This window comes from Thalassophryne amazonica, chromosome 1 (genome assembly GCF_902500255.1).
Source record: "Thalassophryne amazonica chromosome 1, fThaAma1.1, whole genome shotgun sequence".
Lineage (NCBI taxonomy): Eukaryota > Metazoa > Chordata > Actinopteri > Batrachoidiformes > Batrachoididae > Thalassophryne > Thalassophryne amazonica.
In genome coordinates, this window is record NC_047103.1 from 58768775 (window position 1) to 58788806 (window position 20032).

The window sequence follows — 20032 nt, forward strand, 5'->3', positions numbered from 1 at the left end:
AGCAGGCCAGTTATCTCCTCTTGAGGTCATTTGACTGGAATTACCTTCATGAACATCATCATGTGGTGTGCTACGACTGTGAGATGTTTCATTGAAATCATAAAGTGGTTTAGAAGGAGTTGTTCTTAAGTAGTCACTATAAAGGCAATAAAAACAAAAGTCCATCTCCCCTTGAAGATGATGAACTGGAATTGTTTTCTTCATGCACATCTTCATATGGTGTGCTGCTTTTGTGTGACGTTTCACTGAATTTCCATCAATGGTTTCAGAAGAGTATACGAGGTCTGTTAGAAAACTGTCCGACCTTTTTATTTTTTGCAAAAACCATATGGATTTGAATCACGTGTGATTGCATCAGCCAAGCTTGAACCTTCGTGCGCATGCATGAGTTTTTTCACGCCTGTAAGTTGCATCATTCACCTGTGAGCAGGCTTTGTGTGACCCCACCCCTCTCGTCGGATTTTTATTGCAAGTAAAATGTCTGAACGATTTGGAGCTTTGCTGCATCAAATTTTTCCAGAAACTGTGAGAGACAGCCAGGTGGACACCATTCGGAAAATTCAGATGGCTTTCAGGGACAATTTTATGGGGGTCACACAGATTAAGGAATGTTACAGCCAGTTTAAAGACCGCCCACAGCGGCTGAGAGCGCGCCGCGCTCCGAGCGGCAATCGACAGGCTGAAACGACCAGATCATTTCCAAAGTGAAGGCTGTGTTGATCCGGGACGTCGTCTGACTACCACAGAAATGGCAGAAGACGTGGACATCAGCACTTTTTCGGCACATTCCACTGGTACAGGAGTTTTTGTCATGGAAAGAGGAGAGGAGGAATGCGCCACAGAGCCGCGAATGGCTCGGGACAAAAGCACCTCCATGTTGGTCTCACAGGACGGCTTTCAGATGGCTTTCAGACGGCTTTCGGTGGCTTTTCAGTCGTGTGACTATCCGAGAAATTGTGGATGAGCTGGACATGCCAGAACATGTCCTGTGAGGCTTCATCACGGCGTTGCTTTGCGCCATGCGGCTCCGTCCCGACGCGCGAATTCCTCCGCTCCAAAAACTCCTGTAACAGTGGAATGTGCCATTCATTTCCAAACTGAACGCCAAACATTGATCCGGGACGTCGTCTGACTACCAGAGAAATTGCAGAAGACGTGGACATCAGCACTTTTTCAACACATTGAGAGAGACATGCGGAGGAATTCCCGCGTCGGGACGGAGCCGCATGGCACAAAGTAACACTGTGATGAAGCCTCACAGGACATGTTCTGGCATGTCCAGCTCATCCACAATTTCTCGGATAGTCACAGGACTGAAAAGCCACCGAAAGCCGTCTGAAAGCCATCTGAAAGCCGTCCTGTGAGACCAACACGGAGGTGGTTTTGTCCTGTGCCATTCGCGGCTCTGTGGCGCATTCCTCCGCTCCTCTTTCCATGACAAAAACTCCTGTAACAGTGGAATGTGCCGAAAAAGTGCTGATGTCCATGTCTTCTGCCATTTCTGTGGTAGTCAGACGATGTCCCGGATCAACACAGTGTTCAGTTTGGAAATGATCTGGTCATTTCAGCCTGTCGATCGCCGCTCGGAGCGCGGCGCACTCTCGGCCGCTGTGGGCGGTCTTTAAACCGGCTGTAATACTCCTTAATCTGTGTAATCCCCATAAAATCGTCCCTAAAAGCCATCTGAATTTTCCGAATGGTGTCCACCTGGCTGTCTCTCACAGTTTCTGGAAAAATTTGATGCAGCAAAGCTCCAAATCGTTCAGATATTTTACTCGCAATAAAAATCCGACGAGGGCGGTGGACCACTGCTTACACAAAGCCTGCTCACAAGTGAATGACGCAACCAACAGGAGTGAAAAAACTCACGCATGCGCACGAAGGTTCAAGCTTGGCTGATGCAATCACACGTGATTCAAAGCCATATGGTTTTTGCAAAAAATAAAAGGTCGGATAGTTTTCTAACAGACCTTGGATATAATATATTATGATAATATTATATTATAGTAAATATATGAAGATGTAATAATGCAGTTATATTATGTAGGAAATAAACACAACTTCAATTTATGTCCCCTTGGAGATGTTGGAATGGAATGATTTTTCCTTTATGCACATCTTCATGTGATATGACATTTTATGAAGCATTACTGAAATTCACCAACCATTATAGGAGATACACTTATAAAGCCAATAGCATGTGATCCATCAAATAAACACTAACATTCAGTTATCTCAACCTTGAAGATGCCAAACAAGAATTATTTTCCTTCATGCACATCTTTATACATTGTGCTATTATTGCATGATGTTTGACTGAAATTCACAAAAGGTTTTTAGAGGAGTTGTTTCAAGACGCACAGACAGATGGACAGGCAGATGGATGATGACAGGGCAGTTCCTATATATGTCAGTTTCTTTTTTTCCGGGGATATAGATAGAAGTTTGCTCCACATCTGGGAATTCAATAATGCCAGGAAAATGTTCATTACTGAATTGTTAATTGCTTTTGATAATAGCATCTTTTTAGTACAGAAAGGCATTCCTGGTTTTGAGAAAATGCAAAAATTAGTCACATAATGCCCTTTCTTTAAAGGTATGTACAAGTCATATCATGCTCATACAACTCCCTATAGGTTTATTAATCCACCAGAGATTAAAGGCTACTATGTTTATTATCATTGATTTTTATACATTTTTCACTTGGCAACCAGTGTTTAAAACCTGTGATTTATACGTTGAGTCTCAGCTTTATATTTCACGTTGCTGCTCTGAAATGAGCAGACTTCGATACACAGAGTGAAATACAGTTCATTACTGGATTATTTCTGTTTTCACCCCTGTCATACAACCTGAATAGTCTCTTTTTCTGTCCTTTTTTCTGATTGGGGTCATCTGTGTGTTTTTCCCCTTACAGAGAGTTAATCTGTCCTTCGATTTCCCATTTTATGGGCATTTCCTGCGTGAAATCACTGTGGCAACTGGCGGTAAGTGATCTCTCTCTTGTACTTTTCCCCTGTCAGAAGTAAGCATTAGTGTTATTATTGGACAGATTACAGCATATTAGACTACACACAGACAGGTTTTATTGCTCTAGTGTTTAGCTGAGAATGTGGTAATATGTATGAAATCGGTCTGGAGCACAGAGAACCAAAAATGGAAGTGGGTGTGTGCATGTGTAATAACTTCTCAGCGTGAGATCTCAATGCTCAATATATAACAAAGGCCCATTACACTTATTATGGCACCGACCAAAGTAGAAAACCACTAACAGCACTGGTCAAGCAATCAGCTTGGTGCAAACCCATTTACAGCCCTCACCTCTGCAGGGTAGGCTGCTAGACTGAGGGGAAAACAAACCGCTCCCAGCACTCAGCAGTACCAGCTCCACACCAGACTTCATTGACAGCAAAACCAGACCCATGGTTTTGGATTGGAAATGAGAATTGCTCTGCCAGGTGGACACCCTGACTGACATGGACGAGGAGGCAGGGCCATCACACAAAGGATGAGAACATTAGAAATTTTGACAGCCTGTGGTTGTCTCATGCATTACGGACACATATGTGAGACAGATTCGTCTGCAAGTGTGCACAATTTTCCACTTGAGTCTGATGGTGAAACCACAAACTCCTCAACCCGCTATTATCACATCAAAGGCTAAAGCCTGTTTTTTAAAAACCAGTTCAGAGATACAACGCTGTGCTGCCACAGTAATAATAATGACAACTAAAAGAGGCACTCAAAGAACGCAACACCCATGCTCTACTTTTGAAATCAAGTTAGTGCAATTTAATTCTCTGTGATTCAGTGACACCATAATATTTGGTTTTGTGTGACCTTGATATTTGATAAATACAAAGTAAAATAGGGGTTGCACAACTTCAGATTTTATAAAGGTGACATTTATGACATGAATTCAAGTCAAGGGCAACAAAACACTGATTATGTCATCAATAACACAATGGGGAAATGGAATACTTTATTACAGTAATGTGTATCCCCAAAAAATAATGCATGTACTGACGGGTCATAACATCTTTTACAGAAACAAAGTGGAAACAACCAGTATTTTCTGCTATGAAGAAGCCATTGACATGTCAGTATAGAGAAACTAACTCATGGACGATTCAGTGTGTTGTTTTTGTTAGGAAGCAAATATTTTGTGCAAAACTCATGTTAATATTCATGGAGACAAAGGAGACGTCCCAATACACTCTGGTGGTGAAAGGTTGAACTAGGGTAGTCATCACTGGTGTGATAGTGAACCACAATATGGATGCACAATGCCATCAACACCATGACAATAGGGCAGCGCAGTCTCGTTTTGAACCCTGTGTGATATCGCGGGATTTGCCCACTTATGGGGACAGCCAGTCCCATTGTGCAATATATGCACAGCATAAGTTCACACGGGAAAATGGTGTACTGTTTTGTTCTTCGGCAGCAATCACCGAAGCAGTTGTGAAAAGTGTTTTTTTTTTTTTTTATGTTTCCAGTGGAGAAAGGAAGACAAGGTGTGAATGGGAGACGTTGACATGTTTCTGCTCCGGGTTATAAACAAACCGCAACACATGTCCACTTTCCCACCGCATCGACACTTTTTCTTTTGCATTTTCACTTTGTTTGCGTATATTTGCCCAAAAACTCAGAGAAAATGCCATGTTTTTTCCCCCCGGAAGTAGAGAAATTATGACTTATGCGTCATATTTTAACCCTTTAGCACCCGACCTCAAACAAGACTGCAGTGCCCAGTAAACACTCTCAATCCAGTTCAGTTTATTTACGAGGTCTGTTCGAAAAGTATCCGACCTTTATATTTTTTTCAAAAACCTGATGGATTTGAATCACGTGTGCTTACATGAGCCAACCTTGAACCTTCGTGCGCATGCGTGAGTTTTTTCACGCCTGTCGATTGCGTCATTTGCTTGTAAGCAGCCTTTGTGTGAGGATGGGTGTAGTCTCTTGTCATTTTTTCTTTGCAAGGAAATGGCGGAATGACTGGAGCAGCGCGACTGCATCAAATTTTGCCAGAAACTGGGTGACAGCCAGGTGGAAACCATTCGGATTATTCAGACGGCTTTCTGTGACGATCCTATGGGCATCACACAGATTAAGGAGCAGTACAACCGTTTTAAAGATGGCCGCACAACGGTGGAGAGTGCGTCGCGCTCTGGGCGGCCATCAACATGCTGAAATGACCAGATCATTCCAAAGTCAACGCTGTGGTGATGTGGGACCATCGTGTGACTATCCAAGAAATTGCAGAAGAGGTGGACATCAGCACTTTTTCAGCACATTCCACTGTGACTGAAGATTTAGCCATGAAAAGAGTTGCAGCAAAATTCATCGGCACGAAGCTGATGGCGCAGCTTCGTGTTGAAGCCTCACAGGACATGTTGTGACATGCCCAGCTCGTCCACAATTTCTCGGATAGTCACATGTCTGAAAAGCCACTGAAAGCTGCCTGAATCTTCTGAATTGTTTTCTTGCAAGGAAAAAATGACGAGAGACTACACCATCCTCACACAAAGGCTGCTTACAAGCAAATGACGCAATCGACAGACGTGAAAAAACTCGCGCATGAAGGTTCAAGGTTGGCTCATACAAACACACGTGATTCAAATCCATCAGGTTTTTGAAAAAATAAAAAGGTCAGATACTTTTCTAACAGACCTCGTATATAGCACCAAATCACAACTAAGTCACCTCAAGCTGCTTCACATGGGTAAGGTCAAACCTTACCAAACCCCGCCCCGAGCAAGCACATAGACAACTGTGGTAAGAATAAGCTACCTTTGGCATTTTTGAGGAAGAAACTTCAAGCAGACACGAATCAGAGGGGGTGACACACTGCTTAGGCCATTCTAACAGTAACAAAGATCAAATGAACAAAGTGCAGACAAAAAAGTCATCAGTATGCAAAATAAAGTCCCAAATAGATCTGAGTCCCCAATTTTTGGTCATTGTTAAATGTTGTAAGTCAGCATACTTTGGCAGGTTCCTATGGGCTAATGTGCAGGTGAAACTTCATCCAGGTGTTCAGCAGCTGGCAGCAAACTCTATTTCCCAGTTGCAGTAACAGCACCTCAGACAGAGAGAAAGACAGCAGAATCAACAGAGAAGCACAGAGGCTACTAATGTGGTCACCAGCAGCTAGCCCTTTGCTTCACTAATAGACGCAGAATGTAGATGTAATGAGGCTGAGACCTGTTTCATTGTTAATACCACAATTTAAAAGGACAGGAGAATGGATCGACACAACACATGTATGCTTGTTATATGAAAGGGGAAATGGATGGATCTTTAATATGGACTTGAATGACTCCAGAGAATCAGACTTGTTTTTATCTCAGCAGGCAGATTGTTCCATGGAACAGGTGCACAACAGAGAAAGTTCTCTGGCCTGCCAACTACTTTTTAACCTAAGGGACACACAGCAATCCTGCATCCTGAGAACGCAGAACATGGGCTGGTATGTATGTAATTAGGTTCAACCAGATAGGGAGGCACTAGTCCATGAAGGATTTTGTAAGTTCGTAACAAAATCTTAAAATCTGACCTTGAAGGGACAGGAAGTCAGTGAAGGGAGACCCAAAATCAGGGTAATGTGGTCACACATTGTACTTCTAGTCAAGTTCTATCAGCAGAGAATAGGATGTTGGCAGTAATCCAATCTAGAAGAGACACACGCATATAATCGAAAGTCTGTGCCCCCCACCGCTATCCATGTTCTAGTAAGTCCAAAACATCGCACTAGTTAAATAGTTTACCTACAGGCATAACTCAGTGTAAAGTAATTTTCACAACAACACACAGTAGTCATGGGAATGGTTTTAAATGAACCAGTGGACGTTTTGTGCTGCCAACTCATCTTTTAATTGTTAATTAACACAGCCACAGATTTTTTTTAAACATAAAAACTGTAAAAAGCTTGATTCTGTAAATTTTTCACCCACAGTTCAACAATGAAGGAGCAGATTTGAAAATGAAAATATTCCAGGTCAAACATTTACACAGAAATGACAGTGATTAAAAGGGTGGAAAATACAGTGATAATAATTTTAGGTCACATTACCTACCCCTCAGTGGAACATACAATTTCTTGTTGTTGTGGTTTGGACCGGTGGTGGATGACAGCAGCACGTAGTGGTTTCTGGTGCAGGCAAAGACCACAACTCTGGTGAAGTCTATGTAATCTGCTGTTTCCCACAGTGAAAATGCTCATCACCATCTGGTGTCCAAGTTACACTTTATCATGCATCATACACACCTAAAGCATGTGACACTGGCAGACACATTTTGATCCTGGTGTGTACTGTGCTATCAGGTACTTGTGTGATACCAGCTTTAAGCCTTTTCCCTGCTCTTCTGATACTCTGAGTCACAATCATTGCATTTTGCCATAGTGTGCCATAGTGCCATAGTGTTGAAATGGCAGAATGTGGAAAATAACCAAAACACATTAAGAAGAGTTTTCAATCACAGTCAATCAAGATTAACATTTTCATTCCTAATTTATGTCAATGCCGCCAAAATAAAATGTTATATATCATTGTTTAGAGCCAAAACAGTCCGTCACACAGTGTGCCGTGGTCAGTGGGTAGTCTGTGTCACAAAATATCACACAGTGCTGTTAGGTTATTTGGTTGACACATCATCTAGTCTGTGCACCAAGTGGAAGGGAAGTAAGAGCAGGAGCATTGGCGGTGGGTTCAAGTTGTTGTACCATGGTGAGGATAGGAAGAGAAATGTGTTGAAGTAATTTTAAATGAAGAGTATGTTCAAAGTGTGTTGGAGGTTAAGCGAGTGTCTGACAGGGTGATGAGTGTGAAGTTGGAAATTGAAGGAGTGATGATGAATATCATCAGTGCATATGCCCCCACAGGTAGGTTGTGAGATGAAGGAGAAAGAAGATTTCTGGAGTGTGTTAGATGAGGTGGTGGAGAGTGTGCCCAAGCACGAAAGAGTGGTGGTAGGAGCGGACTTCAGTGGGCATGTTGGTGAAGGGAACAGAGATGATCAGGAAGTAATGGGTAGATATGGTATCAAGGACAGGAATGTGGAAGGACAGATGGTAGTTGATTTTGAAAAAAGGATGGAAATGGCTGTCGTGAATACCTACTTTAAGAAAAGGGAGGAGCACAGGATGACATATAAAAGTGGAGGAAGGTGCACACAGGTGGACTACATTCTTTATAGGAAATGCAAGATAAAAGAAATCAGAGACTGTAAGGTGGTGGCAGGAGAGAGTGTCATTAGACACCACAGGATGGTTGTAGGATGACTTTAGAGGTAAAGAAGAAGAAAGTGAATGCTCAACAAAGGATCAGATGGTGGAACCTGAAGGAGGAAGACTGTTGTGTGAAATTTAGCAAGCAGGTGAGAGAAGCACTGGATGGAGGGGAAGCAGTTTTGGACAACTGGAAAAGTACTGCAGATGTGGGAGGGAGACAGCTAGGGCAGTACTAAGTGTGACATCTGGACAGTGGAAGGAAGATAAGGAGACTTGGTGGTGGAATGAAGAGGTCCAGGAAAGCATAAGGAGAAAGAGGTTGCCAAAAAAGTTTGGGGATAGTAAGAGAGCTGAAGAAAGTAGACTCCAGTACAAGGAGATGCAGCGTAAGGTGAATAGAGAAGTGGCAAAAGCTAAGGAAAAGGCATCTTGCAAGCTGTACAAGAAATTAAATACTAAGAAAGCAGAAAAGGACTTGTATCGATTGGCCAGACAAAGGGACGGAGCTGGGAAGGATGTGCAGCAGGTTAGGGTGGTAAAAGATTCACATGGTAATTTGCTGACAAGTGAGGATTATGTCTTGAGAAGGTGGAGGAATATTTTGAGGAACTGATGAATGAAGAAAATGAGCGAGACAAAAGGCTGGATGATGTGGTGAGAGTAAGTCAGGAAGTACAAGAGATTAGTAAGGAAGAAATGAGGGCTGCTGTGAAGAGTGGAAAGGCAGTTGGTCCAGATGACATTCCAGTGGAGGCATGGAAATGTCAAGGAGAGATTGCACTGGAGTTTCTAACCAGATTGTTTAATAAAATTTTGGAAAGTGAAAGGATGCCTGAGGAGTGGAGACGAAGTGTGTTGGTTCCTATTTTCAGCTACAAGGGTGATGTCCAGAGCTGCAGTAACTACAGAAGCATAAAGTCGAACAGCCACAGCATGAAGTTATTGGAAAGATTAGTCTAAGCTAGGCTTAGAAAATAGGTGAGCAGCAATATAGTTTCATGCCGAGAGAGAGCACTACAATACAATGTTTGCTCTGAGAATCCTGTTGGAGAAGTACAGAGAAGGCCAGAAAGAGTTACATTGTGTGTTTGTGGACTTAGAAAAAGCTTATGATAGGGTACCAAAAGAAGAGCTGTGGTATTGTATGAGGAAGTCTGGAGTGGCAGAGAAGTATGCTAGGGTAGTGCAGGACATGTACAAAAATAGTGTGACAGCGGTGAGTTGCGCAGTAGGGCGCAACCACCACTGGTGGTTGGCTCTCACTGCGGTATTGTATCACTTCCTGCTCCGGAGCACAGCGGTGTTTTGCTGTATTTGTTAGCTGTTTAATCTGCGTAGTTAGATTGATCTAGATAACGATTTATTTCACAGTGTAATCTTCACGTGCCTTAACTAAAGCACCCTCTCTGCTGAATCACCTCTAAATTATTTTCACATTCTTCACTTTGTGTGTTTTTAGGAATCCGCTAGCTTAGCACAGCTATTAGCCCTTAGCCGGTTTAGCATGGCAGCTTCTCCTGTCTCTCCCGCACTTTTCTGCGCTGGGTGTGAAATGTTTAGTTATTCCTCGGCCTCCTTTAGCAGTAACGGTACTTGTAATAAGTATAGCTGATTCATAGCTTTGGAGGCCAGGCTGGGCGAATTGGAGACTCGGCTCCGCACCTTGGAAAATCCTACAGCTAGCCAGGCCCCTGTAGTTGGTGCGGACCAAGGTAGCTTAGCCGCCGTTAGCTGTCTCCCAGCAGATCCCGAGCAGCCGGGAAAGCAGGCCAGCTGGGTGACTGTGAGGAAGAAGCATAGTCCTAAACAGAAGCCCCCTGTACACCAGCAACCCGTTCACATTTCTAACCGTTTTTCCCCACTCGGCGACACACCCGCCGAGGATCAAACTCTGGTTATTGGTGACTGTTTTGAGAAATGTGAAGTTAGCGACACCAGCAACCATAGTCAAATGTCTTCCGGGGGCCAGAGCAGGCAACATTGAAGGAAATTTGAAACTGCTGGCTAAGGCTAAGCGTAAATTTGGTAAGATTGTAATTCAGGTCGGGCAGTAATGACACTAGGTTACGCCAATCGGAGGTCACTAAAATTAATATTGAATCGGTGTGTAACTTTGCAAAAACAATGTTGGACTCTGTAGTTTTCTCTGGGCCCCTCCCCAATCGGACTGGGAGTGACATGTTTAGCCGCATGTTCTCCCTGAATTGCTGGCTGTCTGAGTGGTGTCCAAAAAATGAGGTGGGCTTCATAGATAATTGGCAAAGCTTCTGGGGAAAACCTGGTCTTGTTAGGAGAGACAGCATCCATCCCACTTTGGATGGAGCAGCTCTCATTTCTAGAAATCTGGCCAATTTTATTAACCCTCCAAATCGTGACTATCCAGGGTTGGGACCAGGAAGCAGAGTTGTAGTCTTACACACCTCTCTGCAGCTTCCCTCACCCTGCCATCCCCCCAATAGAGACGGTGCCTGCTCCCAGACCACCAATAACCAGCAAAAATCTATTTAAGCATAAAAATTCAAAAAGAAAAAATAATATAGCACCTTCAACTGCACCACAAACTAAAACAGTTAATGTGGTCTATTAAACATTAGGTCTCTCTCTTCTAAGTCCCTGTTAGTAAATGATATAATAATTGATCAACATATTGATTTATTCTGCCTTACAGAAACCTGGTTACAGCAGGATGAATATGTTTGAATGAGTCAACACCCCCGAGTCACACTAACTTTCAAAATGCTCGAAGCACGGGTCGAGGAGGAGGAGGAGTAGCAGCAATCTTCCACTCCAGCTTATTAATTAATCAAAGACCCAGACAGAGCTTTAATTCATTTGAAAGCGTGACTCTTAGTCTTGTCCATCCAAATTGGAAGTCTCAAAAACCAGTTTTATTTTTATTATCTATCGTCCACCTGGTCGTTACTGTGAGTTTCTTTGTGATTTTTCTTTTTTTTTCTTTTTCTTTGTCTGACTTAGTGCTTAGCTCAGATAAGATAATTATAGTGGGTGATTTTAACATCTACATAGATGCTGAGAATGACAGCCTCAACACTGCATTTAATCTATTATTAGACTCAGTTGGCTTCGCTCAAAATGTAAATGAGCCCACCCACCACCTTAGCCACACTTTAGATCTTGTTCTGACATATGGCATAGAAATTGAAGACTTAACAGTATTCCCTGAAAACCCCTTTTGTCTGATCATTTCTTAATAACATTTACATTTACTTTAATGGACTACCCAGCAGTGGGGAATAAGTTTCATTACAGTAAAAGTCTTTCTGAAAGCGCTGTAACTAGGTTTATGGATATGATTCCTTCTTTGTTATGTTTTTCAATGCCATATACCAACACAGTGCAGAGTAGCTACCAAACTCTGTGAATGAGATTATCTCGTCAATAGCTTTACATCCTCATTGAGCACAACTTTGGATGCTGTAGCTCCTCTGAAAAAGAGAGCCTTAAATCAGAAGTGCCTGACTCTGTGATTTAACCCACAAACTCACAGCTTAAAGCAGATAACCCGTAAGCTGGAGAGGAAATGGCGTCTCACTAATTTAGAAGATCTTAATTTAGCCTGGAAAAAGAGTCTGTTGCTCTGTAAAAAGCCCTCCATAAAGCTAGGACATCTTACTATTCATCACTAATTGAAGAAATAAGAACAACCCCAGGTTTCTTTTCAGCACTGTAGCCAGGCTGACAAAGAGTCAGAGCTCTATTGAGCTGAGTATTCCTTTAACTTTAACTAGTAATGACTTCATGACTTTCTTTGCAAATAACTATTAGAGAAAAAATTATTCATAACCATCCCAAAGACATATCTTTATGTTCTGTGCTGGTATTTGGTTAGACTCTTTCTCTCCGATTGTTCTGTCTGAGTTACTTTCATTAGTCACTTCCTCCAAACCATCAACATGTCTATTAGACCCCATTCCTACCAGGCTGCTCAAGGAAGCCCTACCGTTAATTAATGCTTCAATCTTAAATATGATCAATCTATTAGGTTGGGTATGTACCACAGGCTTTTAAGGTGGCAGTAATTAGACCATTACTTAAAAAGCCATCACTTGACCAAGCTATCTTAGCTAATTATAGGCCAATCCTCCAACCTTCCTTAGTTGGAGTAGTTTGTAGTTGTAAAACAGGTAGTTGTGTGATCATCTGCAGAGGAATGCTCTATTTGAAGAGTTCAGTCAGGTTTCAGAATTCATCATAGTACAGAAACAGCATTAGTGAAGGTTACAATGATCTGCTTATGGCCTCAGACAGTGGACTCATCTCTGTGCTCGTCCTGTTAGACCTCAGTGCAGCTTTTGATACTGTTGACCATAAAATTTTATTACAGAGATTAGAGCATGCCATAGGTATTAAAGGCACTGCGCTGCAGTGGTTTGAATCATATTATCTAATAGACTACAATTTATTCATGTAAATGGGGAATCTTCTTCACAGACTAAGGTTAATTATGGGAGTTCCACAAGGTTCTGTGGTAGGACCCATTTTATTCACTTTATACATGCTTCCCTTAGGCAGTATTATTAGAAAGCATTGCTTAAATTTCATTGTTACGCAGATGATACCCAGCTTTATCTATCCATGAAGCCAGAGGACACACACCAATTAGTTAAACTGCAGGAATGTCTTTCAGACATAAAGACATGGATGACCTCTAATTTCCTGCTTTTAAATTCAGATAAAACTGAAGTTATTGTACTTGGCCCTACAAATCTTAGAGACATGGTGTCTAACCAGATCCTTACTCTGGATGGCATTACCCTGACCTCCAGTAATACTGTGAGAAATCTTGGAGTCATTTTTGATCAGGATATGTCCTTCAATGCGCATATTAAGCAAATATGTAGGACTGCTTTTTTGCATTTGCGCAATATCTCTAAAATTAGAAAGGTCTTGTCTCAGAGTGATGCTGAAAAGCTAATTCATGCATTTATTTATTCTAGGCTGGACTATTGTAATTCATTATTATCAGGTTTGTCCTAAAGTTCCCTGAAAAGCTTTCAGTTAATTCAAAATGCTGCAGCTAGAGTACTGACAGGGACTAGAAGGACGAGAGCATATTTCACCCATATTGGCCTCTCTTCATTGGCTCCCTGTAATTCCAGAATAGAATTTAAAATTCTTCTTCTACTTATAAGGTTTTGAATAATCATGGTCCCATCTTAATCTTAGGGACCTTATAGTACCATATCACCCAATAGAGCGCTTCACTCTCAGGCTGCAGGCTACTTGTAGTTCCTAGGGTTTGTAAGAGTAGAATGGGAGGCAGAACCTTCAGCTTTCAGGCTCCTCTCCCAATTCGGATTAGGGAGACAGACACCCTCTCTACTTTTAAGATTAGGCTTAAAACTTTCCTTTTTGAAAAAGCTTATAGTTAGGGCTGGATCAGGTGACCCTGAACCTCCCTTAGTTATGCTGCTTATAGACTTAGACTGCTGGAGGGTTTCCCATGATGCACCAGTGTTTCTTTTTATTCACCTCTTTGTGCTCTGTATGCCACCACTCTGCTTTTAATCATTGGTGATTGATCTCTGCTCTCTTCCACAGCATGTCTTTTTCCTGATTCTCTCCCCTCAGCCCCAAACCAGTCCCAGCAGAAGACTGCCCCTCCCTGAGCCTGTTTCTGCTGGAGGTTTCTTCCTGTTAAAAGGGAGTTTTCCTTCCCACTGTCGCCAATTGCTTGCTCATAGGGGGTCGTTTGGACCGTTGGGTTTTTCTGTAATTATTGTATGGCTTTTGCCTCACCTTGGGGCGACTGTTTGTTGTGATTTGGCGCTATATAAATAAAATTGATTTGATTTTGATTTGATTTGATCTTAATTTAGGAATGACTCATTCAAGATGGAGGGGGCATTACACCAAGGATCAGCTCTGAGTCCTTTCTTGTCGCAGTGGTGATGGAACGGGTTGACGGATGAGATCAGGACAGGACTCCCCATGGACTATGATGTTTGAATATGACATTGTGATCTGTAGTGAGAGTAGAGAGCAAGTTGAGTCTAGTCTGGAGAGGTGGAGATATGCTCTGGAGAACAGGGGAATGAAAGTCAGTAGGAGCAAGACTGAGTACATGTGTGTGAATGAGATGGAGCCCAGTGGAATAGTGCAGGTTTTAAATACTTGTGGTCAATGTTCAAAGTAATGGAGAGTGTGGTAGATAGGTGAAGAAGAGAGTGCAGGCAGGGTGAAGTAGGTGGAGAAAGGTGGCAGGAGTGATTTGTGACCAAAGAATATCAGCAAGAGTGAAGGGCAAAGTTTACAAGACAGTAATGAGACCAGCTATGTTGTACAGCTTAGAGACAGTGGCACTAACAAAAAGACATGACGCAGAGCTGGAGGTGGCAGAGTCGAAGATGTTAAGATTGTCTTTGGGAGCGACTAGAATGGACAGGATTAAGAATGAACATATCAGAAGGACAGCTCAGGTGGGACTGTTTGGAGACAAAGTCAGAATGGTGCGATTGAGATGGTTGTGGACATGTGCAGAGAAGGTACCCAGGGTATATAGGGAGAAGGATGCTGAGGATGGAGCCACTAGGCAGGAGGAGAACAGGGAGCCAAAGAGGAGGTTTATGGATGTGCTGAAGGAGGACATGCAGGTGGTTGGTGTGACAGAGGAGGATTCAGAGGACAGGGTGAGATGGAAATGATTGATCTGCTGTGGTGACCCCTAACAGGAACAGCCGAAAGAAAAAGATCAACTTGTCTGTGCACCCCTCTATTCCAAAATGGAGCTAATATATGCTTGACGAACACACAACCCTTCCATCTTTTAAAATTTCTAAGGGGACGCCATTTATTTAGTGCTTCCATAGACAAAGATTTTACCGTGATGCCTCACATTCACCCATTCATACACCACACTCTGATGCCAGGGTGCTGCCATGCAACTGCACACCAGGGGCAGCCTGCAGTTTAATGGGATTAGTGATTTTCTGGTCTGAGAGGTATTTGAACAGATTTAACCACTTGACCATCACTACCCATAACATGTTTAAGGGCCCCTTTACACATAGACGAATAAGGCCCGAATGGCGCACGGAGGAATTGCATGTCATTCATGAAAAATCGGAGCCGGCCTCTAATGCCTCGTACACTTGTTGCCACAACCATTCACGCACACCAGACCAAAGCCAGACCAAAAGCCAAAGCCACCAGACCAAAACAAAGAGTGCCCTGTGAGTGCTCATTCCAACCCTCTCTCGGCAGGTGTCGGTCAAATTCCAGGTGCCACACACGACCATTCAACACCACTCGTGGAGCACTTAGGAAATATGGGGCCATTCACATGCATGAAATAGAGAGCATGTGACCACTTTTCGAGCTGGCTGTGAAATTTGTCTAAGTGCACCATGAGCGTGACGTTGCCAAGAAACACACATGTGGCGTGCCAGAGTGTTAATTCACCCCAGCAACACATGTGGCATGCGTCTGTGTCGCTCCCCCCCTCGCTCTCCCCCGCAACACGTGGCGTGCATGTGTTTCACACACACCCCCCCCTCCCCCGCAAACACATGTGGTGTGCATGTGTTTCACCCCCCCTTCCCCCAACAAATGTGGTGTGCGGGGGAGGCACACTTGCATGAAGTTCTGATATTTATTTACAGACATGATCACATGGGGACGGCCAGCCACGTCTGAGTGCACACAGCACGGCAAGGTGCCTCTTGGCTGATCCCAGCCAGAGATACACTGACAGCTGGAAATGACTGCTCAGTGCATTGTCCACTCAATAAGAGGGATTAAATATTGGAAATTGCTGTGTTTTATATGGTGTGTGGTTTTCATTTTTTTCTCCACAACACTGGCGCGATGTGGTGCAACACGTTCCAGCTGCTTGCACTATGTTCATGCATGTGCATGAGCATGCATGAAACCGCCGCAGCGGGATCATTCACACCTCCCCAACCGTTTGTCCCTCACGTCGCTCAGTGTTTTCATGGTTCGCTCATTCGGGCTGTTTCGCTGTGATTCACCCTGATTCGTACTTATTCGTGGTGTGTGTGAAGGGGCCCTAATATCATGTTGGCTCCCAAACTGTTAGGATTCAATAATTATGAGCTTGAGTTTCACCTTTGGAGGTTACTCAAGGTCAAAGATCACATGTCCAACAAAAAGTTCTACTCTATATTAGTGTGTAATAGTAATGTAATGGTCTTTAATATTCCTCTAAATAGGCATTCATTACAAGCTTAGAGGAAAATAAGAAGAATTTACATTACTTCAATTTGAAGGCGATTGAGACCAAAGAGGAGAAGGTAAAGTGAGGAGGAGGAGGAAGCAACAGCAGCTATCTGCACGTGCAGGCCTTGGAGCTTGTCTCGAAGACACCTTCTGCATTTCAGACTCTGTCAGTCAGCCAATCCTTCTCTCCTCAGTGGTGCCGTCTTTTCTTGCAGTTTTCATTGCTGGCAGCAGGGTCACTGTTCTTCTGTTTGGAAAATGTGTTGCTTTGTTACACACACACCATACGTCTGGAAGAAAAGAGTCTTACTCGAGTGTGATAACATAGTAGTTATGCACCAATCTCAGAAAATATAGTTACTTTTTGAACATGTGCAGTTACTTTATAGAGATGGATTAACAATGTGAGCAAGGAGATGGGGTTATTGGGCAGCCAAGTCAAACATTCTCTGGTCTAAGTGGAGTTTTATGGCTTTGCCAAAGGGTAAGTTGAGATATGCACTGTAAAGAAAATCCTGTAAATGGATTTTTTTTTTTTCTTTTCAGCATCTTTTGTTCTTTAGTTTCAAGAAATAATTTTGTGTAGCACACACACTGACTTGAATACATCTGCAAAGGGCCTAACAATCCATTAGCTCCAGATCAAGATCAGTTTACCAGTTTGGAATAGTGCTACATAAGCACAGTTTGTGAAATTGAAGGATTACACTCAATAATTGCTTTATTCTAAATGAAAGAAAAAAATATAAATTCAGTGACATATCCAAAATATGGTGGTGACTGATGTTGGTAGACCTGCTATCTACTGTGTAACTGATGCATAGTGACACTCGAGCAAAGATGCTATTTGACGCATCCCAACTGCCCTAAAGCCTTTTAATATTGGCTTCAGCCAGCAATAAATAAAACATGTACAGCTGCTATTGCCAACTCCTGAATGTGATGGGAGGTGTGTCTGTGGGTCATCTCCTTACGGATGGTTTCAGTGAAAATTAGTTTGAGGCAGATGTAAGTTCAGGATCATTTTTTTCATAATTAAAAGTGTACAGCCTTTGGTTTTTGTTTTTGTTTTTTAAGATTTAAGTCATTAAAAGAATTTCTTTGGTACCACCCTGATTTTATATCTTAGCATTTCAATAAGAGGTTCATAATACGGCATTGCGAATATGATCAAAATTTGCAGTTATCGAGAAAAACAATTAAATAGTTCCCATGAAGTGGAAAATTTCCAAGAACAGAAGGCCTTGAACTAATTATGGTAGTGACTCATACAGTCTATGATAGCGATGTCACAAATCACGCTTTCCTCAACTTGCGCAAGGGATGCTGGGAAGCACATGGGGACAGCCAATCTGAGTAGAGTTGCATGGTGATGTCTTCTGGCTGTCTCTCAAATAAAATAATCCAGCATGGTGGAAAAACACTCCGAAATGGCTTATTTCTGTATAAATCTCATATGTTATCATACAACCCCATCCAATGACTTGGGGACGTTGTGTAAAATATAAATAAAAACAGAATATAAGATTTGCAAATCCTCCTAACCTATATTCAATTGAATACCCCACAAAGACAAGATATTCAATGTTCAAACTGATAAACTTTATTGTTTTTGTGGCAAATATTTGCTCATTTTGAAATGGATGCCTGTAACACATTTCAAAACGTTGGGACAGGGCAACAAAAAAACTGGGAAAGTTGATGAATACTCAAAGAACACCTGTTTGGAACAAGTGAGTGTCATGACTGGGTCTAAAAGGAGTATGCCCAAAAGGGTCAGCCATGCCCAAGCAAAGATGGAGCGAGGATCACCACTTCGTGAACAACAGTTTAGAACAATGTTTCTCAATGTTCAATTGCAAGGAATTTAGGGATTCCATCATCTACAGTCCATTAATATAATCAGAAGATTCAGAGAATCTGGAGAACCTTTCTGCACGTTAGGCGGCACTGTATTAAAAACCAACATCATTGTGTAAAGGATCTTCCACTAACACACCTCAATATATTTCTTTCTCAAAACCTTGAGTACTTCGGGGGGGGGGGGGGGGGGGGGGGGGCTGGGCTATGCATTCAATCTGACTTGTCCTGGCTCAGAAAGCTGTGAGAAATGGAAAATTTCCTTAAAGTTAAACACAGCTCAAGGTGAAGGAACAAAGTCCTAACACATGTCCAATAAAGTGTAGTTCTTTATTCTGGAGGAGCTGCAAAATCCCACTTGCGTTACGTATTTATTATCAATATACACAGCCAGCACTTTTGGATAGCTACCACACATAAATATAGCTTGTCAGAGAAGGAATTATTCTGTTCCGTCTCCCATCATCAGCTCTTTTAAGCTCTCGCACCCTCCCCCCTTCATAACACACTAAACCCTATTTCACAACCCCCAAACTCCTCTCTCATTTATCTTCTCACGCACCTTACTTTGTCTTTTTTTCTCCAGTCTCATGTGGATTGGTTGTTGTTCACTGGTCTGCAAGCCCCTCTCAGCTGTACGTTAAGTGACGGCCATAATGAATGAATAGCCTCTTTGCTGAGCGCCTCAGGGCTCGTATCGCTTGAGTGTATCGAGAGGCTGGTCTCATGTCTGCAGACTGTCAAATAAGTCACACGGTGTTTTAAAGAGATTGCCCTGAAGCTTTATGGAAGAACACGGAGCAGAACCAAAAAGCAAAACCAGAACACTGGACAGTGTGTCCGTACAAGTGTTGTTTACATGTAAAACCCGACCACAACACCTAACACACACCATCTATTTCTGCTGGTTTCAAACAGATGGGCTGCTATCATATGCAACATGATGAGGAATCTCTAACCAAAGCTTTGCCTGTTTTGTGTCACCAAGGACCTGAAAGCATCCTGCTCTATTTCCTTCCAGTCAGAATGTATAAATATTTCATTGTTATGTCGTTTATGTTTACACTTTGTAATAACACACACACACACACATCTTCAACCACTTATTCAAGATTGGGTCGCGGGAGGTTGGAGCCTATCGCAGCGGTCATGGGGCGTGAGGTGGGGTACACACTAGACAGGATGCCAGTCTGCCGCAGGGCCACATACAGACAAACAAACACATTCACACCCCCACACACAGCAACAGATCATTTAAAGTTCCCACTCCACCTAACCTGCATGTCTTTGGATGTGGAAGGAAGCCGGAGCACCCGGAGGGAACCCACGAACATGGGGAACACATGCAAACTCCACACAGAAAGGCCACAGGTGGGAATGATCCCATGACCTTCTCACAGTGAGGCAAACAGGGCTAACCACTAAGCCACTGTGCTGCCACTTTGTAGTAACAGTTCTAATATATTCAATGAAACGATTTGTTTAACACTTACAGTTACTGGAAGGCTAAAAGTACAGTTTGGGTGTGATGCTTGCTTTCACCTTGATTGGGCCACTGGAAAATGTTTGGCTATAACAGCTGATGTACGTGTAACATTAAAAATATGTGGGAAACTATTACTATTGATAAGTCCTGGATTTATAAGTTATGATGGCTTCTAAAATTGGGAAATCAGAAGGTTTTTCTGATATTTTTGATTTTTTAAAGACCATCACTACAGCCACTGCAGTCTGTGT

The 20032-nt window shown here is 42.6% G+C and overlaps 1 protein-coding gene across 1 annotated transcript in view; it reads left to right on the top strand.

Moving 5' to 3' along the window:
- The window catches only part of LOC117510706 (plexin domain-containing protein 2-like), a 435424-nt gene that overhangs the window by 198446 nt on the left and 216946 nt on the right, over positions 1-20032 (top strand). Inside the window, 1 exon segment of the mRNA XM_034170533.1 lies at positions 2918-2987. Coding sequence (XP_034026424.1) covers positions 2918-2987 — 70 coding nt within the window.